The sequence below is a fragment of the Strix aluco genome, chromosome 5 (genome assembly GCF_031877795.1).
Source record: "Strix aluco isolate bStrAlu1 chromosome 5, bStrAlu1.hap1, whole genome shotgun sequence".
Classification (NCBI taxonomy): Eukaryota; Metazoa; Chordata; class Aves; order Strigiformes; family Strigidae; genus Strix; species Strix aluco.
Genome location: NC_133935.1, coordinates 87856010 through 87877703, shown reverse-complemented (window position 1 = coordinate 87877703; position 21694 = coordinate 87856010). Strand labels below are relative to the sequence as shown.

The window sequence follows — 21694 nt, the reverse complement described above, 5'->3', positions numbered from 1 at the left end:
TCTTCCCCAGGTCCTAGCGCTCTCCTCAGCGCTTCTACTCCCCAGCTCTTTCCTCCCCGCAGCAGAGCTGAGCCCTGTTCTGCTAAGCCAGCTCTCGTCTATCGTCGACTGTTTATTCAACCTGAAACCTCAGCTGCGCACTGCTTCGCCCGGGAGGTAACCTGTGCTCCCAGCAGCTCTCACCCAACAGACAGCAAGGCAGGCCCTAGAGCAAGAGGCAGCCTTTTGGGGAGCTCCATGAGAGAAAAGGTGGTTTTCAGACACTCAGACACTCGGAGGGCAAGGGAAGCATGCTAGAAGGTCTGATGAGTCTGGAATAAAACAGTCACAACACAGCGGGGATAAGCAAGCTGATGGATGGAAAGATGCTGTACTAAAAGGAAGACAGCAAAAGCAACATTAGAAGAGACGAAGCAATTTGAGCAGAAAATAACCCCCTCCACAACCACCCACCCACCTACTCCCCTCCCCAAGTTCACAAGGAGAAAGGCCCATCCTTGTGGCAGCAGTTCTGAAAATACAGCTAGGCCAACTCTGACCCCAGGCTGCCTTCCACTCCCGCCTATCCCAACCAGCACTAAACAGCCTCCAAACCAAACCACCGAAAGGTCAAACCTACCACCTTCTATGCAAGTAACGGGAGCCTAAATCAACAGGACTATGAATATACAAGAGCCTGGCCAACGTTTAGCTGCATTGGCTTCATAGGCTACTGGAAAGAAAGTTTGGTTTTGCTTTAAGCCAGCAACCTTGATTTCCAATACACCCAGAAAGAACATCAGGAGAAAGAAAAATAATCTTGAGTAGACTAGCACCAAAGCAATTCACAACAAGGAAACTGGGTTTTATATGCTTTCTGAGAGTTGTCTGTAGCCAGCCCACATTTAAGATTGCCAACATGACAGTACCCTGATCTGCATCGGTTTGTGGCACTTGAGAAGTGGGGAGGGAAAAATGACTGGCACCAAATAAACATACTGTGAAACTCGTAAACAGTCTCTAACCCAAGAGGTTTATAGCAAGTTTCAGAGCTGACTCAGGAGGAAGGAGAAAAGGGCTCGCATAGCTGCAGCAATACTGCGTTGTTAGTCAGCTGTGTGCACATTTCTGTGGTTCGGTTAAGGTTTCAACAGAAAAAAAAGAAAGGTAAAGAACGGAATAAAAACAGTGTTGCTCTTTCCCAAAAGACACAATTCACATTTGGAACTAGACAGATTATTTCTCACACCAGAAAGAGAAAGATCTTAAATAGAAGGCACTCTTAGCCTAAGAGTCTATTTTAAGAAAGCAGCCAATACTTATCAACTCCAAATCAGGATGTTGATATTGGAAGGGACCCATCTTGTCCAACCCATATAGTCAAGTTTCCACATCAGTTCTCCTCAGGCAGTTTTCTCCATTCTTTAGAGTCCTCCAGTGGTTTGAGCCACAAGCACGCCCTTCTGATGGAGAAGTGCCATGTCACTGAGTTACCAGCACTAATTTCATACGCCAGAATACAGATGTTGGAACTTTATGCATCTGCTCCAGTTTTTCAAGCAATGTTGGCTATTTTATTTATAGCTTAAGCGATTGGATTAAAGTTAGATACCAGAAGACATCCGAGTTAGATCACCGTTACCCAAGGGCAAAGATAGGATGGATACAGTCTAAAGAACATTGCCTTATCAAACCTCCTATTTGCTCGTGAAGGTTAAACAAGCCTGACCAGTCTAGCCAGCTGCAATTTTTCTGGCAGTAGGTCCCTGCTTCTATGTTCTTCCGCATATGCATCACCTAGTCCAAGAGGACAGAGGCTTCAGCTCCTGCCTTCACTTCCATCCACTTTTGGACAAGAGGTCCCAAAAGCTAGTTCACCCTGAAACCACGAACATGCAACTGTGGTCTTTGCTCTCCATACTAAATGAGTCATTTTTTCTAAACAGGCTCCAGCATGCCCTGTGGTATCCTGCACCTTACCCACAAATGGATAGATTATTAAAAAAAAGCACATGGTAGAGAGACTCAGTTCATCAACACATGAACGTGTGACTGAATCACATTTCCAGCTCTTAGCCCTTCAGCCAAAAGACCAAACTTCCTCTCTGCTCGGCACGTGATATCTGGAAGTCTATGGTAAAAGCATTCTGCAGACTTGAAGTAAAGATCTTACGATTGCACTGAGGGTTGGTGCAATTTCACCTGCAACAATGCTGCAAGCAATAACATCCCTCCGTCATAAACAGTAAAAAGATTTTGACTGAAAGTGATTATTGGTTACCTATAGACGGGGATTTGAAAGGGTATTTATCAGGAAGGTCGACTCTAACTTTCCATACTCCACCTTCATATGGTGCTGCAATGAAAAAAAATGCAGGTATTAGACACTTTATAACTCAGGAGAGAATAAATAGAACTACAGCATTAAGCAAAACACATCTTTGGAAGAACACTTAGCTCCATCAGGGGGTAAGATTTCATATCAAACCTCCTACGGTAAAAGCCTTTTTCCTGTGCTGCCTGACAAGAAATACATGATTTTAACTGATACTGTTGAAGATCCCAGCACAAAGACATAAGAGCCTTATTAAAAACAGAGACTTTATAATAATCTCCTTACCTTTAGAGATGTTACTAAATTAAGGCACGCTGGAGACCTGACTTGTGATCTAGTCACTAGGAAAGCCATCTTAATTACAAACTCTGCAAAAACTCAGGTGACTGATGCGAAACTTATGAGTTTCTTATAAGGAAACTCATGATCCTTATAAGGATCAACAAGAGCGGTGCTGAAGGCCGTAGCTGAAGGCTGAGTTGTCCGAAGGCCGTATCCAGCTCTGCTCATCACCAAGGGAGGTGGCTCATCTGCGTTAATGCTCACAGTTGTATTTCTCCCCGCCCTTCAGAGAGCAGCCTTCAAACGCTGCTACCCTTTGATTTCTCACCCCCACTTAGATTTGCTCATCTTTTCTTCCACTCCAGAAGAATGTGTCATTTCACTGTTCCCCACCATGAGCCATTAGTTTGTTTTTATAGAAGGGCTGGGTCACATACTTACTTCCTTGTGGTCCATAAAACTTCACAACAAATTCATTGAGTCCTCCTAAGATTGTGACTTCGTGTTTGCTCTCAATACTGATACATCAAGTAAAGGAAAACATTCAGTCCGTGAAACAAAGTCTGTCTACTCAGATACGGATAACTTGCTAGAAGCCTGTCAGACCAAATCGTTTAAAATATTCAAAATATTCTACGACATGCAATTTAAGTGTCTTGACACATCTAAGTGACCAAACCACCACAATGACGTTTGTAAAAGCCAATTTAACACACTGAAGAATCCCCTCCCCTGCATTAAGCAATCTTGAGACGATGCCTCCCTTGCCCTCATAGCTGCTTAGTGTTTTTCATCTACTTCTGCACAGCATAAGCTCTGATTTAAGAAAACGCCAAGTCCCTATCAGCAACGTATTTGGAAATGTATTCGGGCTGTGGAGGGGAGCTAAAAATCCAGAAACAGCAACCGCTCCAAAGCCTCACCGCACACAGACATGAACCCCAGGAGCAAGGCTCGAAGGTGAGGCCAGGACTTGGGAGATCTCTCTCCTTTCCAGCGCTCAGGAGACGAGCCACAAAGCAGAAAGTCACCCTTGCCAACTGCTCACATTAAATGTTTACTCTCCTGCCCAGATTAGAGGAGCAGAACTCTCCCCAGTCCCTGCTCTGACAAATGCGAGAGCTGATGAATTCAATTCTCCTTGGCTGCCTTCGGCGCTGTCAGATGGCCTCCCACAGCTACGATGCAAATTACGGCAATCTCATGTTAATTTGACTTGCAAGACCAAAAAACTCTGCGTCTTCAGAGAGATGGCAGAAGGGCGAGATTATGAGGCACTGTTACAGTGCGAAAAGAACAACTGTATTTCTCAACATTTAAAAGAAAGAATCAAAGCGCCAGTGCTTTGGGAAGAAGGGAATACAAACGGAAAGGCAAGAAATCTTCATTTCAAGTAAGGCTCAGTTACGACAATTAACGGTGATGTCTCAGCACCCAAGCTTGCTGAAGAATTCTGCTATATATCAGGGTTAATGGATTGTGAATAATATCCTACAGCAATTACCTTTAATCAATAATCTTAATATGAATTACGAGGGAAGCATCAGAAAAAAAACAGAGCAGGAGAAAAATCAAAGGTTTATTCCCACCTGAACTTCAGACTGCTTCAGCTCTGCACCACAGAGGCTGCCCCCATTTGAGGGAAGGGGGCAACAGCACAGAATATCTAATAAAAGATCCTTAACATCACAGTAGCGAACTTGGCAGAAACGCTCAGGCTAAGAGGAACTGAAGCCAGGTTCCCTTTTACAACCAAGATTTTTCACTCTGATGCAAAAGGTTTTCTGCTTTCAAGGCACAAAATTTGCCCAGGAAGCTCTCCAGTTTGCAGCAATTACACAGACCCCCTCATACCTTCATAGCACTGAGCAAACAGTGCTCCTGGGCACACACATCCGTGCTCACTTCAATATTCCTGACCCACCAGGAACAGAAGTGCCTGGGACCTACCACCAGCAACAAATAATTCTCAGCTCAGACCTATCCCTGATCTCCCATTACGATGCATGAAGTCTGCTTAAGGTACATCACAAACTAGAGGCTCCTGTATCCAGAAGTGCCAATTCAATCGTGGCAGCCTGCGTGCATACTCGTATGCGGGGGATCCAAGTCCCATCTGCAGGGTCCGTCAGGATTTATTACAGTTCCTCGAGTACAATGACTCCCAGATTGGACAGAGTTTTCCCACAGTGCCAGCTCCAAAAGAATTTGGATGCAATAACCCTCTTCCCTCATTCTCATGGGGAGGGAGAAAAGTTTATAGTGGTTTGTTTTGGCTCAGGAGTTTTCTTGGTTCAGCATACACTGCTCTGCCCTACAGTTAAATAGCAAGTAGCTCGCTACACCTGGCAGTCACCCAAGAGCAGCTCACAAAGGGCAGATCGATGCCTAACTGCCCCAAGTACGAGTGATTTCTCTGCTAAAAGCCATCTCTGGGAAAAGCTACATCCCTACAGGTTTGCGGAGAGTAGCTTAGCACTGAAGTACTGCAGCTTGCTTCAGCCCTGATGTTAAGGGACACTCACCACCAGGTCTTTTCACATCACCCAGTACCATGACAGTAAGTTTTAGATACAGGCTTGACTGAGCTTAAGTTCGTCTGAACATGTACACGCTCACCTAATGGATAACTATTCCAGGTTCAGAAACGGGCTCTTACACAAACCCGCTGTGCATGATGATGCCCAAGAGTGAAACGTTTAATACTGAAGTATGTTAACACTTACAGCAGCTTCGCGGATCAGGTTAAATACAAATGGTTTTACTTAGGACTAAATCAAGTACCACTTAATAAAAAACAGCTCTCCCAGTCTGATCTTCAGAGCGAGCTCCTGAGCAGCTGCAGCTTATATGCTCTTCGGCTCCGCAAGTTAATATCGACGATAAATTAAAGCAGAGCTTTCTGCACTCAGACTCAGCTCTGGTGTTCCCAAGTTCAAAAAACTATTAGTAAGCAATGCGGTGCCGTATTTGATTATTGTCCCTGTTGTAGTAAGGACCTACAATTCCTACAAAAAAAACCCAGCAAGTGAGTTAGGTTCATGAAAGGGATGCAGATGCTAACTTTGGGAATAATCACATTGTTTATTTACATGATAAAAGAGTTTGAGGACAGACTGAAACCAAAGTGAACTTCAGCAATAAATCCCTTGTATCAACACAGGGGAAATCTCTGGAAATGTATTAGTAGAACTGAGGAAGCTGGGGAAGCCTGCTTTCCTGGGCACGAGGCAAATTCCATATGAGCCCCCACTTTCTAAGACAAATCTTAGTGAAGGGGAAGTGAACCATCTTCCCTTTCCCCTCTCCACCAAATTTTCTCAAAAAGGTAGAGATGCCCAGGAATATGAAAGGTCAAAATCCCACTAACAAAACGATTGAGGGCATTCCCGGGAGAGGTGCATGGAGCAATTACAGAAAGAAGAACATTTACACCCTATGAGCTCTTTCCATCTCCAGGAAGTCTTCAGAAAAGGAAATATTTATTACATATCTGGGACTGCAGGAAGACCAGGAACCCAAAGCAGACCTCAAGGCTTCTCCATCCCACAAAGCAGTACCAGGGAACCCTCTAGCACCACAAGGGAAAAGCACGAGGGACTTGACCCATTCGGAAGACTGTCTGGACCACGTTCCCAGAAAAAGCTCCACCACAGCTCATGGCAACGTATCTCAGAGTAAAGAACGCAGGCTCTGACCCAACTATTTTCTCAGCTCAGACAGATTTTTTCCATAAGGCAGAAGTCTTACAACCAAATCCCAAATGAATCCCATTCCAAACACGCCAGCAATTAATGAGCCATCTCAGACCCAAAAAAGAGTTGCCGGTTTGGAGACCCACAGGACTTAAGGAACCCAGTTGTGCCTATGGCACAACAAACCTCCCCTCCTGCATTCGGAGCTAGATGGGGCCTGGTGCCGGATCCTGCAGCAAGCCCAAGTAGCTCCCCGGAAGGAGAAATGCTCCAGGTCTTTAGCAAACCCAGTACAGCTTCAGGAAGCCCCAGGAAAAGAACATCAAGAATCTGGAGCAAGATTTCCATAATTAAAGTGACCAGACTGTTCACACCAGCCCCTGCACATCTCTCCCAGGATAGCTATATTTGCATCCAGGATTCCCATCCACATCTTTCATCGGCTACAGATGTAAATCTGTGCAGAAAGCACTCCTGCGAGCGCTCAGGACTTCACACACACTGCCAGCATTTAGGGGAAAGACCACAAACCTCTCACCTTGTTTTAGTCTACTCTGTCCAGACGAATTCCTCTATGCCCACACTCTGCCACTGCACTCTCCGTTAATTCAGATTTGCAGAGAGAAAACGAGCAGGTAACAGATAAAGAATGTATCGTTCTCAATTTTAGTGGCAATCCAGTGGTTCATACCGCTACGAACAGTCTGCCTTGTTTCCACAGCAGGACACGCGGCTACTCTGTGTGTATACGGGGTCAAGATTACAGAGGTAGAAAACCAGCCTGTAACACATCACATGCGCTAAAATGTTTAACAAAAATACAACCAAATCCCTTTCAAGAGTCTCAGCTTGCTCCTACTAGTCTAGATGACTTATGGCCTTGCTGCTTTTATCTCTTTATCATCTCAATATACTAATTTGACTTTGTGTCAAATATAGCCAGTGTAAAAGTCAAGAGAAAAGAGCAAAATCTGGATACAAGTCAGGTTTCTAACAGATTAGAAGTTCAAAAGCTTTACCTTAAGACCACAGAACCTAGAAGGGAGTCTCGAGAACCTGAAGATAAATTACCTTAGTCCCAAAACTATTAAGAGAATTTTAATGACAGTAAGTGTCAAAAATATTTAGATCATGATATAGAAAGCAAGCTTATTTTCAAATATCAGTTCAGAAGGGGTTGCTAGGAGAGACACAGAAGGGAATTTTTCTGCAGCTGATTACAGACTCCCTATATAGTGCCTGAAATGTGCCAGAAGCGCAAAGGCCAACCGCGCCACGTATTAGCATTACAGTAACATCCACAGCCCCCTATCAAGATCAAGGCTCTATTGTTCAGGGTTGAGCTTGTAGGAAATTGTTTCTTTGGTCAGAATGAGAAGTGATTTAAAGCATTTTGCCCATTCTGCATTGGGACAAAAAACACACAAAACCTTTCAGATCTGGAGAGAGAGAGACTGCCCAACCATCACTCAGAAATAATCTGGCCGCTGTGGATTTGCCTGTTCCAGGGTCGAGTTCCCATTCCCTCATCCTTGTGCAGGGCCACCCACCACCGTAGGGCTGGATCTCCCCTGCAGTAATAAAAAAAAAATTGTTGGGATTTAACTTCACACCCAGATCTCCCAAAATCCCACATGAACATCGCGGCCAACAGATGGCTAGTCTGTTTGCAGGGTTGAGTGGCTTTTTCCTGGCAAACATTTAGCCTGAAAAAAAATCCCTTCATTAAGTTTCTTTAAAATTAACATAAGTTATAAGCTTGGGCAAATCAGTTTTCCAGATAAAACTATTTCACTGAAAATATTTTTTGCAAGCCTAGCAACACAAATGGCCATGAGCAGCCTGCCCCAGAGAGGCAGACAAAGCAGAAAGCTGGGATGCCCCAGGGAAAAATAGAAGTTGTATATTTATCTATGTGCATCTCAATATAAGTCACAGATAGGTCGATGGCCATTACCAGAAAGCAAGTCCCTGCCTTCTAAGGATCTCTGCCATGTCCTCTCTTACTTAGAGACTTGTCCACAGCTATCCTTCCAGGTGAAGGACCTCGCCAGAAAGGACATTCTGAATTTGAGGGAAAATCATAAGACCACACCTATGTATATTTAAAAAAAAAAAAAAGATCATCCAGCTCTACTACCGAAGCAGCTGAGAACCCATCTTTGAGAAAATAACTCGCCATATTTTGTGACAAAGGCCATTTTAAAAATGGGATTAATAGAGCTGATTTTTTCCTTCACAAAGAGCTTTGCAGTCAGCGAGTGGTGCCGCTACACCACCCATGCGATGGAAGCGCGGCCACTCCAGCTGCTCGTGGTACAAAAAGCACCACTCTGCTTGTTCAAGGCATCAGAGGGGTGAATTCTTCTGAAGTACTTGCAAGAAGAATTTTGCAACAAAAATAGCCTCTAATATTGGGACTGATGGCTATTCATGTTTATTTTCTTACAAAGGTGAACGAGTTCCACTCTGAGAAACGCTTACACAACCTGCAGTTACCTGTAAGGAGCCCTGTGATTTAGCAGCGTTACTGGTTACGCTGACATGTGGGCAGCAAAAGGGCAAGTTCAGCTCAGTTGCCTCCTTGCCTCCAAACCTTCACAGGCTGCCTTGCCTCCTCTAAACTCCCTGCTTTTATCTGATACAAGTTACCTGAGGTGCCAGCTGCACATCCAAAACCACAGCTGGCATCAGGACTTTGATGCTTTAAGCATCAGGAATATTTATTCTTATTTTCCCCAAGTAAAAGTCTCTGGCCTTTACTCAAATTTAACTTTCCTCACACTTCTGTCTATCCCTGCAGCGCACCAGAAGAAAGGACACTTAGTCAGAAGCGAAAAAGGTTATAAAGAAAAAAAAACCCTCTTGTGTTTTCTTTGAGCAGCAAGAGGCAGCACTTTTTAGTCACCCCATTTGTAGCAAACTTCTTGAGAACTCCAGGCTAAACCCATTCAGATTATTAAAATCCATTGTTTTTCCCCCAAGCTAGTTATTCTCGTTGCCACAGGGCACCACTCAGAGTTTCCAGCTTCAAGCAAAGGGCTTTTTTAGCACTAGAAATAGGTTTGCTAATTGCCAAGGATGTTGTGCTGCACAATTTCTGGTGTCGGTATCCACAGCCCCATGGTCTGCACCAGCTCCAAGAAGGGAAGACACCACTGGGGCCATCTGCAGTTTATCTTCACATACCTGGGGCAACCCTTAATCTTCCTTTGTCTGAACTGGGCTTGCCCAGGAATCCCACAGCTTTGAAAGACACAAAACTCACTTAAATCCTACAGTGTAAAGAAGGAGAACAGCAAGTCACTCGTGGGCAGTCACGGAAAGCTCTGAAGACAACCAGCTTTCCCAGCCCTCCGCCCTCCTTACTGCTGCGACAAGTGAACCGAGGAGGGCATTACACAAAGGTGGTTTCACTCACTCTAAGATGATGGCTGGTTACGATTACAGCTGAAAATGCTCTGGAAGCAAGGGAATAGCAAATGAATAACTGAACAGCAACCTGCACTTGGTCACCGAGTTTCTATTTTATTGCACACAAGCGTTTTCTTGTTAGAAATGCATCTTCTCTTTAAAAAAAAAAACAAACACCCTTACTCACCACTTCTCTACCAGATTTTAAACGACCAAGATGAGAAATCACACGAGAAAGAGCATTCTTAAGTTATTCTGCACACACTCTTCACAATTTCATGTCAAGGATGGCAAATTTCCCCAAGATAAACCCCATCAAAAGGCAATTTCCAAGCGCAGCCACGTGTACTGAAAGACACCTCGGGAGAGTTATCGGCGGTTTTGGGAGAAGGAACTGCTGCTCCAGCAAGCCCTCCGGTCTGGCTCGCTTTCTTTGGAGCTCCTGATGATTTAGGTCTGGCCGCTCTCCACTAAACTTTGTGCCAAGAAACTGGAGTAAGAAGGAAGAGGTAGAAGGAAAAGCCAGCTTTCCCCAGAAGTCACTTTGCATACGAGTTGCCTGCTATGAATCGATTAGAAACTAAGTCAGCATTTCTCCTACACTCCAGGCTTCAAATCTGGTCTTCCCTCACTAGAAGTGAGGGGAACCACCACAAAAAGACAACAAGGTTGTCATACCATGCTGGATTGGGTAATACTGCCCTTTTCCTTCAGAAAACAAATTAATTCATTGCGCTTCCTAACTCTGTGCTGCTCCCTTGAAAAGTTTCAACTTGTTTAGAAGAAGAGGTATCACATACTTTTTTTGCTGTAGAGAAAACAGATTGGAATAAACTTGTTTAAAACTGTGTTCTCAAGCTTTCACTGGATGGGTCAACATTTAATTGCAGCGGTGGCACCAAAAGTTCCTTCACAATCAGATTAGATGGGAACACAATCAGTGCCACTTTGACAGCAGATAACGAGCGCTGTAGCCAAACACCAGTTTTGCAGTGCTGATTACCCTGCAATTAATTTGCATTTACAGACAAGGAAGAACACAACATGTACAAGCATCAGGCCCTCGTTTCATTATCATTGGTATCATTAGCCAAGCACAATTCGGGATGAGAACATGTATGGGCCCAGGGTGACACCTCCTGATTTGCATCGCAGCAGAGCTTTGCTTGTGAGATGACGGTGTTTCGGTGCTACACGCAGTGCTGGTCAGTCCCAGGAGCAGCATGTTGGACAGAAACGGCTTGAAACCACTTAAAACTGTGACCTACACAAGGGCTGCTGAGGTGCTGCTCAAGAAAGGTGGGGAGATGCATTAGTCGTGGGGAGAAGAAGATGGCACATGGGATTTTTAAGCATGAAAGAAAGGGACTGGACTCGATGAAAGCGTGTCGGAATGAAGTTTTGATCAATACAGCTTAAGTGATGTTCCCGTGCATGACCATAACGCAACACAGCATTGCCTCCACAAGCACAACATTTCTTTGAATCTCAATAAAAAATGACATGCTAGGATCCAAGAGAATTTAAGTGAAATTAGTCCATAATTATAAGCGACTGTCAATTAGCAAACTCCTTAAATGGATCCTAGCTGGAGATGACTGCCCAGTTTGAGGAAGGCATCCCACCAGAAAGGACTAGCAAGGAAGACAACGTGCAGAGCCACGATGCAGGAGCGTAAGGGCCTGGGCTTCTCGGGGATAACTGGAGAGGCAAAAATGTCCCCACAATACGATTACACTGGTCTCCTCCTCTGACCCGACGCTCGAGCTCCCCAAGAGTTCGATACAAGCCGCTCACCTGGCGTGAACAAGGCAGAAATAATCAGGAACCTTGTGCTCTCTGCCAGCCACCAAGCCAGAAGTCACAGAACTCACTACGTTGACATTTAAAGTCGGTCACGAGGGAAACCAGAGTCAGGTCCAGAAACAAAGACAACAGCAGTAGTAGTTTGCAGATGTGCATCTGTTTCTAAGCTAAACCACTAGATACAATATTTGCATCGCTACAGCTTCCATCCAGAGAAGTTTGTTACCATAGTGATTGTACATACTGGTGGTAACAGAGTATTTAATGTACGAATAATAAACTTCTCAAAAAACTGAGACATTTCAAGTGGGTTTAAGTGAAATATCATAAGGAGAAAATACAATCATTTCTTTTTCCAGGTGTGCTGGGTACTGTTGATTTCCTCTTCGTGAGGATTCAAGAAGTGCCGAAATGCTCTGAAAGAGAAACGGTGGTTGTAAAACCATGGAATTGAGAGCGTGACCCCAACTGTGTGCTAGATCTGACACCAAGCCTAAGATTTAACTGTTTTGGGGGCTGTGCCCCATCACACGTTTTACAAGAATGTACCAGGTTTGTTAAAAGCAAAATGCTTTTCACATGTTTGCACAGTTGAATATTTCACTAATTTAGGCTTCCCGAAGACAGGTATTATTTTAAGATGTGGCCTTTTCCCTCAAGTGAAGTTTGGTTTAGGTTTCTGTAGACTTTACTGAAATGCTTTTCCACTCCAAGAAACCTACACAGTCATTTAGAAACTGCAAGCATGTCAAGCCACCTCAGCAGCAGCCACATAAAGCCCCAAATGTATAACCAACCATCTCCTCAGGCTGTAAAGCCCTTGGGACGTGACATGTCTGTAGTCAAAGCAGACAGACACAGAAGAGGTCAGCAGCTGAGCTTTGGCAAGCGTTTTTATTTAGGAAAAAAAAAATAATCTAGAAATATCTCAAGTTCTTGGTTTTAAACAAGATAAAGAGTTTAATGAGGGGAAGGAGAGAGCGTCAAAGCAAATATTTTCATTCTGGTACACTGAGTTATATTCTGTTGAACATAAGCTTAATTTTAAGATACTTTGGCACAGAGCAGTTACCAGCTCTGGAACCAGAGTCCCCATCCTCTTTGCTCCTCTCTACCAGGATCTTTCTTTTCTTGCCTGTAAGGGATGTTCAATTGGGCCACAGAGACTCACCGAGGGGATGCTGATATGCTGCATTGGCTTGAACTATATCGTAACACTGAATTGAGAAAGTGTTAAACGTGGGAATCCCGAGAGTTGTTTTAATAAACACCTCACACCAGGATTTTTCTTCAACAAAAATCCTGAAGTCCTCTATAAAAGAGGCTTTGCACAAACAAACTCATGTCTGAACTATTAAAACCTAGAGGCTGGTGGAAAGACATTTAAAGTCCTGTCTAGAACCCCACTGCCTTGGAATCAGGATATCATGACAGCTCTCCATGGCCTGCCACGAACATAATTCAGTGGGACTTTTTTTTTTTTTGGTGTACAAGTACAACAGAGGTGAGACTCACCAGGAAGTGCTGGTCTAGTGCAAAAACCCTGGCAACACACCAAGAACTGGTCCATGTGATAAGCATATGCGATGAGAGCGAGACGGGCTGCCTTTCTAACAAGTACAAAAGGGTTTGGCAACGTGACTGGAAAGATAGCTGTGGGGCACCTACTTAGAAGTATTGCCTCCGCTTGCTTTAAAACCGGATCTATGGAAGAGGTTTGCTTTGCTGACCTTTGCTATAAACCTAATGGAGCCGACAGCTGGAACAGAGTATCTGAAACATCAGAGCAGAAACAAAAGACAGAGCTGCTCTGTAAGCACCTCTTACACCAAGGATACTAAGCTGTGTACAGCCTAGCGTTGTTTTGCAGAGCTCCTTCCAACCCCACACCCGCAGATGTGAGAGTACGTGGAAATACTGAATGATGTATTTCTTGCTCACTGAGGTCACATCTGCACTGGGGTTTTTTGAAGGATTTTGTAAACTCTACTCTTCAGAATTGAGACAGCAACAACCATTTGAAATGCCAGCTAGAGCAAGTTGTGCTTAAACTGTAAATAAGACTCAGAGCCCAGAGCAAGTATTGAAGTGGACAGTGCCAGTGAAAATTAAGTAGCGCTGGTCCTCATGAAGCTTCTTCAACTTTAGGCATTCAACAACAATTAATGTCCTGAGCTTGTGCTTAATATCCAAAATCCTAGCTCTGAACTGTCACCCATCCAGGTGTTCCCTGTACCAACCAGAAAGGCAGTAAGGTCTCTCAAAGATATTCTAGAAATTATTTCTCCCTCTGAAGAACAGGGCACAACTTACATTTAGTTGTTACAGAATACTTTGCTACTCAAGGCAGAAGCTCCAGCATTTCTGAGCCTTCCTGGAGGAGGGTTGTTATCTGCCAGTCCTCAAAGAAACGAGCTTTAAAACAACTCTCAGAAACCACCGGTATTTCTACACCATGGGTGTAGGAAATAAAAGCAAACTGAATTTGGAAATTAAGCTAGAGATTAGCACAGTTCCCTTGACCTCAAGTAACACAGGAGAACAGTAATTGTGTGGCTTCAATCCAGATTTCCCACCACCTGTAACAGCCCAATTTGAAGTAACACACAATGCTTGAGCAGATACAGGTGTTTGTTTCAGGGCAGATCATACCCCGAGGCACCTGCGGATTTCTGTTCCTTTCAAACCACTTTATTAGAAATACATTTTTTCAAGAACAAGTTACATTCTGCTCTTGTGCTGATTCTCAGGTTCAGCAGACAGCAGACAATGCACTGACTGGCTCACTAGCAGGTGAAAAATCATCAGGATGAACATCACCCTTGGGGCTGTCTACCTCTTGCTTATGCAAAGGGCTTACTACGTCCATTAACCAAATGCTGTCATTAACAAGTCTGTCGATACAGCACCCACACCTTGGAAGGGCACATCTGAAAATGGTGATGGGGAACCGAAGAGCACTATGCCTTTTATAGACTGCTTGCAAAACCGCAAGGATCAGATTTGTCCTCTTCTCTCTGCGACAGCAAGGAGTCCTGACAGAGCCTGCCAGAACTTCTGGAGGGATCAGATTTGCTTCTCCCCTCCTTGGTTTTGTTAAAAGGTATCTCAGGAATGATGTTTTAAAGGAACAGCTCAGACAGGATTTTACACACAATGTTGTTCAGGTTTTTAACACAAATGACCTGAAGGATGAAGCGAGAGATGACTTTATATCTGAATCACAGAACTAGTGAAGTTATGACAACCACGACCACAGTTTCCAACACAGACCATACACTGTTTTCGCTCAAACCAAAGCATTAAAAAACTTATTTAGGAACAAGCACCTTTCAGACCTTGGTTACACACAGCAGCCAAAGCTTATAGACACTGCTTTCTAGGTCACCTGCAATATAGAGAAAACACAAAACAGTCTCATGTACCAGGAAACTGCAGTTCAGTTTTGCTAAAAGCATAGGAGCTTCCTGCATGCCACAGTTTTGTACACAAATGCCTACAACAATCCAATATGCCGTTGTCATCGCTATTAAATCAATTATCCTCTTTATTCTTAGTATGTAATGAGAGCAATGGGGCACTGTAGCCTGTTCAGTGCTTCCTCAATAGATCCCATAAACAGATCCAATGTCCCAGTGCTGGCTGTAAACAGACGAGATGCACAAGGCAAGTGGTTTTGCCCCGGCTTTATTTTGTTCAGTCCATTTGGCCACCTGTATTTAAAGGTTTAGTTTACAAAGATGGGTTTATCACTCAGCTTTCTACCTGCTCCAAGTCAGGTCAGCTTACGGCTGTATTCGTCTCGAGAAAAAACATTTCCAAGGTTAGGCAGAAGGTCGATACATGGTGTTTCCCATCCATCCGCCACTAACTGCAAACATGGCACAGCTTTGTTGGTTAATCACCAAAATATCTGTAAAAAGTTCATTTCTTTATCAGCCTTGGAAATTTAAGAAAATAGGCTGGTGCTTCTGTCAGTCTCAGCAATTCCTCTGGCATCCAGCTCCCACCATCAGCTTTTGCACCAAGAAGTTAAATATTCGCCTGCAAACTTTAAAAGTCTCGGGCACTTCCGAGGGGTTTTTGGCCTTTCCCAAAGGATTAACTGCACAGGATTTTCCTGAAGTTTAAGGTATAAAGATACATTGTGTTTGAGAGGAAGACATGAAAGAGCCATACTTGGAGACTAACAATGATCCCCACACGAGCTTCCTTGTGCAACGGAAAGGCAAGCTTTAGGGACGCAGCAGAAAGGTTGCCAAGGAAGGAGCCTGACAAAGCGTTGGGGGCTTTGTTTGTAGATGTGAATGCACCAGCAGGCCTGAGCTCGCCAGCCACCAACAAAACCACAGCGAGGCAGAGCTGGGGTGGCACCGGTGCCCAGAACAGAGGGTGCCCTCACCCTGGGACACCCACCACACTGCATTCAGTCATGTCAAATACCTTTTTTTTTTTTTTTTTTAACGGTTTCCAGGCTTTGAAGACCAGGCCTTCCCTCAGCAGCTGCACCAGAAGCAAAAGCAAGTCGCCCAGGCTATTTCTCAAGCTCCGTGGCTTTCTCTAGCTACGCGAAGGCTCTGATCTCAGCATCTCACAGGAAGATAGGGGTTCGCTAAAGCCGCTCCGGCACAAGCGATACCACCACAATCAGAGGAAGGGAAAAAGGCAGGTGGTTGTTGTTTGGTTTTTTTTTAAAATATGACCAGCAGAACAGCAGAGGGTGTTGCTAAAACACATGAACACATAGTCCTCCTCGCTGTGGCCAAGCAGTTTCCTCTGAAAGCACCTCTGAGCTGTACAGATGGAAAGGCTGGAGAGAGACTGGGAAGTTTCCCTGGGAGGGTTTTGAAGTTGCTCTCACAGCTGCCCATTTTAAAGCTCTCTGAAGCAAAACTTCCTATCCAACAGAAGTGACAAGTCCACTTGGAGAGGGGGACCAGGACAGAGAAGCGAGTTTGCACTTGCTGGAGTCAGGAGCTCCTTCCTCATCACCCAGCCCTTTTGCTTCTGATCCAAAAGCTTGTTCTAGCACATCTGCTCAGGCTTAATTATCCCCCTTCCCTCTCAACTGCCTAACGAGAGGCACATCAGTTATCTGAAGACAGAGCCCAGGGGAGTTTTACAAATTAGCCATCCCAATTTATGTCCACAGAAGAACACTTGCCTCAAGGTTTCCTGCAGGAATAACAAAACCTGAAGTTTGTTAGGTGGATCCCCCCCCCCACCCCCCAAAAAGCAGTCAATTTAAAACTGAACTTTGTAACCGAGTTTTGCATACATCACTGTAATACAAGCCACACCATCAATACAAATGCTGTTGTTAGACCACTGCTATTCCCAGCTTTTAGACTGTGTTATTGAGCTTTGGAGAGTAAAGGCAGTGCTTTCTTATAATTAGTTAAATTCAGCTGAAACAGAAGATTCCTTGACATCATCTGTTTGGATCACCATTATAGAAGGGACAAAAGAACACTACTGCAACTGCACTAAAAACTAATTAACACAGTTTAGTCATTAGCGGGTGCAGCTGCCTGAAAAGTGGGATTTTGTCACCGAGTTTGAAGTATCTCCTCCTTCAGAGATGAGCTGAAAAAAGCCCCCAGAGCTTACACCAGTACAGAACAAAAAGCCTAGCACTGACCTCTGCCAGATGCTCTGAATTACAGGTGACCCCCAGCAGACCCAGCAAGAGTTTCAAAGACACACATTTATCACAGCCTTCTTTAATAAATCAGAATTAAGCAGACTTGACACACTTTAAGCCATTTTAGATGACAATATTACTAATCCACAGAAACCCCCCAATTAACCAGTATGCTACCGCAAATAAACAGAATACCGAAACAACCGAGGAAGTTAAAATAAAGGACAGCTTGGAACTGCAGAACCAGCACATAGCTCCCAGCAGCCTTGAAATTTTCCCTTGTACTGTCAGAGTGACTTATTTTCCCTCCCTTTACTCATCTCTGCCATCCCGACAATTTTAGCAGAGATGCGGGGCTTGAAAGAAAGGCAGTGGGAACACTCCCTACTTGAGATGTATTTTAAGGTTAATGAAAAAAGTGCTTCCCCCTTCACTCTGGAGCACGAGTTGTTCCTACCCCCAAACCTGCACAGATCTCCAGCAGCAACCAGTTCAGCAATCCACAGCTTTCGGGCTATCAAGTGATACACAGGCAACCAAAAACTGGACCGGCTTCTCCTCTTGGCCACCTGGAGCCACCGTCAGCCCTAGATGGGACTCAAGCCCATCATCCACGAGGTGAGAAGCTCCATATCCTATTATTAGCTCAGCAAACTGCCCGGGCTCTTCCCTACAACTGCATCTCCACTTCATATGGTGTTTTTCAGGAACTTTGCAAACAAACCTCAGCTGTGTCCCTGCTCTGAGCGATTAAAAAGCAGCAGCAGACAGGGATTTCACCCCTCGTCTTCAGCAGATGTATGACTGGTGGTAGGGCACAGCCCAAGCTGACAGCCCAGAAATAGGGACCGGGCAGGAGGCTGGATACACTCACACTTCTGGCTCATATGCTAAATTTAGTCCAGTCTGGTAATGATCTAAAAAACAGTTGATGTGGGTTTCTGTGACGCATGTGGCAGTCTGGTCAGCTTCATTCAGTTCCTCAGAGAAGAACGTGCACGCTGCAAAATCGTGATGCCTTTGGGGTGACTTCAGGAGAATCGAATGCTGAAAAGTAGTTATTGATTCACACCTATATACAACGGCTTTGACTGAGCCAAGCAGTTTCAGCTTCTGATCCATCCTACATCTTGCAAGAATTGGGGGAACATTCTGCCCCTGGGTGTTTTAGATGCTCTTGACCACAATTTTTACTTATTAAGGAAAACTAGCAAGAGAAAACGAACACCAGTGACGAGGCACACTTATTCGCAGAAGCACGTAACCTGCCAGCTCAGGACCCTCTTTACCTTAAGGGACTTTTCCATGGTTTGAAGCACCTTGTAAAGGCAAATAAGAGCCTTCAACATCGTAGCACCATCCACCTGACTGTGCAGCCTTTCCCCGAGCGCTCAGCAACAGATCCCCAGCTGCTATGTGAAATAAAACAAAACCTACAGAGGATTACGAAGCTCACCTATCTTAAGACTCACTTCTTGCGCCTTCCAAGTCTGCAGAAAACTGATGAGAGAGTGTTGCACACAGAATATCCTGAAGTGTCCTAATTACACCGAATGTCAGGTAGCAGCGAAGAAACCTGTCACTTCAGAAGCCACCGAGAGGCACAGAGGACAATTTAAGGACTCACTTGCTACTGGGCTGTACATATTCCTAGACTCTTAAAAACAACACACTAATGCAACTCGCGACCCTGAAGAATCCCATTGCACCTCGGCCACACCAAGCAGGAAGCCCTTGCAAACAGATAAACTGAAGTCCAAAAAAAAGGAAACCACAGCAAATGCAATATTCATCAGCAGACGACTAAAACTTTTGGCTCTAACAAGACAAGAGATGCTGGTTCAACACTCAGACCAGCTGGTTATAACATAAGCTGTTCTCATACACGATCCCCACTTACACAACCAACTCCAGAGAAAAACTAATGGAGGAAAAGAGTCTGTAAGGCCCCAAAGCCACATGCACAACATTGAGAAGAGGCACCAGCAGCACCTGGGCTCTCTCAGGGCACCTTTGCCCAACAGCCTCAAATCTTCTTCACTAGAATACCCACGCTGACAATAACCCCACAAAACACATTTCTTGCTATGACTAAACAGGCATAACAGGGAAATCTTCTTTGCTTAACCCTCAATCTTTTTCCAGTACATCATGCTGAAGTGATGAAAGATTTTTCTTCTTTTTCCACAGAACTGACATTTAAAAAGCTACAGCAGGTCAGCGTGAAGGACAAATTTTCAGCAAGTAGAAGTCACTGAAAAGGTGAGGCAAGGGGCCGCACCTGAGGATCTGCACAAATCAACATGTGTCTGCACGAACTGACATGAAGCAGCTCAGGGAGCGGAGCTCCCACATTGGCATTTGATCGCTCCGAATCCTAATGCAAGAATCTAATCCTCTAGCTTCAATGTATGCTGAGAATCAAACACACCCCTCTCCTAAACAATCTATACTCTAAATCTGTGAAACTGAGTTTAGCAACAGAGGATGGGCAGATGGTTTAATTGTCCAGTGGTCAATAAGCTTTGTAGGACTGAACATCAAGTTCACTTCGGTGGGTCAGCAAATTTTATTTCTTTCCGAGTATACGCACATTTGTGGCATGCTTTTAAACACAAAATAGTGCCTTCGCATGGATGCAAGGGCTTAGCATTATGAGTACATTATTGCTAATCAATTTTACAATATTTTTTGTTTCATTTGGCAACATGCAAGTCTCAGTATTACGCTGGGGAGATTCAAGCAGTAACCAATAACTAAGCCAGGGCTGGCAGTTTAAATGACTTGTTGAAACCACGGGGGGTATATTTCTTCAGTCTTGCACTTAACCACAACTAGTGTTTTGAGACACCCCCCCTCCTGCCCCAGCTGCTAGCGCTGTGGCTCTTCTCCACATGTAAAATGCACTGCTTTTGCCTTCTGCAAAGTTAGCAGAGCATGGCTATTTATTGGCAAACTCTCCTCCTTCTTGATCAAAACAAGGCAAGTATTTAAACTTACCTTTTCATGGCAACCTTCTGGTCACACTGCCAACATCAAACAAAAGAAAGCATGCCAGAAACCATGAAGTAATAAAAAAAACCTGGATTATGACTAACTTATAACTTTCTTGGCAGTTGCAAGCGTGCCAGAATCTGTTTAATTCCAAGACCTTGGAGCTTTACACAAAACAGAGGAGTTCATTAATGGTGTCCACAATTTTTTAAAAAAGCGTGAAGCAGCGCTAGCCATAAGCTCACTTGCAGGGTGCAGTCGCTCCTGTCAGCCACGAGAAGGGTGAGTTAACACCTCCTCACATACCTTCCCTTTCAAGGAACGCAGACTCTGGGACTGAGTTACAAGGATCTGATTTCTGACATCTCAACTTTTCACCAAGCGTCGTCCCCTCCCCAGTCTCTCAAAGCCACATTCTCCTCTTGGGATCTAAGCTTACCCCAATAACCGTGCACGGATTCCTCCCCTAGGCCAGGAGTATTAAGTTACCTACAATGCCAGGCCTGTTAAACAAAACACCGATCATTTAGTTTCCTTCTTTTCATTGCTTCCCTCATTTCACAACTGACACAGTGGCAGGTTGAAAGCCTTAAAAGAAAAAAAGAAAAAAAAAGTAGGAGGTGGCTTTGGTAGTACCGAGGAGTAAGTCAATATAACCATGCTGAGTCACATCGCAGTTAGATTTGACATTTCCAGGCTAAGTGCTTCTTCACTCCTAGAAGGGTTGTTTCTTTATTTCAGCCTTGTTTACTTTACAAACCTGTCATACAAATTAGAGGATTACAAAGCAAGGCCATCACCAGAACTTTTGTGGAAATCAGTCCACAACATGTTCTTGTCCAAACGAACTGCAACTGCCACCACCAAGCATGAGGTAGATACCTTCAAGAAGCATCGCGCCGCTGCAGAGGACTGCTCCCAAGGACCACTGACACAGACACATCACTCATGCAGAACGTGAGCTCAGCACAAAAGCAGCCCAGTTATTGCGAGGTTTAAACCTTGCCTCGCTGCTCTGTGAAACCAGCACTCCGCACACATTCATATTCAGCTGTGTTGGCTTTGAAGATTTGAGGGGGAAGGTCAGTGACTTTGAATTAATGGTATTAGATGGAAGAAAAACATAACCGGTTTCATTTGCCTTCAGCAGAGAGTGTAATAGAGCATTAGCTTCCACCAGCTTCCCCTGACGAAGAAGCTTTCATTGAATGTATCATCAGGGAGAAACCTCTCCCCACCCTTAAAAAAAAAAAAAAGAAAAAAGAGTTTCCCCAAACAAACCAGCTTGGGAACAGCCAGGATATGAAGGCAAGTTTTGGACTTCATCTATCACCACCTCCATGCTGATCGCTGCGTTTTAAAGGCCAACAGCCCCCATCCTCAAATGCATTTAAAAGCCAAACCTAGCTCTTTTCAAAATAGAAAAAGCTCTGGCTTCAAACCATTCACTCTTGACTGAGCAATACCTAAAGGAGCAGCTTCATTTGCCCCTAAAACCAAGATGAGTCTTAACTCTTCAACCATGTCCACACCGGTGATTGAATA

General features: G+C 44.4%; 1 protein-coding gene across 1 annotated transcript in view; it reads right to left on the bottom strand.

The window, feature by feature from the left end:
* The window catches only part of UBE2H (ubiquitin conjugating enzyme E2 H), a 57939-nt gene that overhangs the window by 27225 nt on the left and 9020 nt on the right, over window positions 1–21694 (bottom strand). Inside the window, exons 2-3 of the mRNA XM_074828131.1 lie at window positions 3038–3114; window positions 2261–2335 (exon numbers count right to left, since the gene is read on the bottom strand). Of these exons, the coding sequence (XP_074684232.1) occupies window positions 2261–2335; window positions 3038–3114 (152 nt within the window). The remainder of the gene's footprint in view (window positions 1–2260; window positions 2336–3037; window positions 3115–21694) is intronic.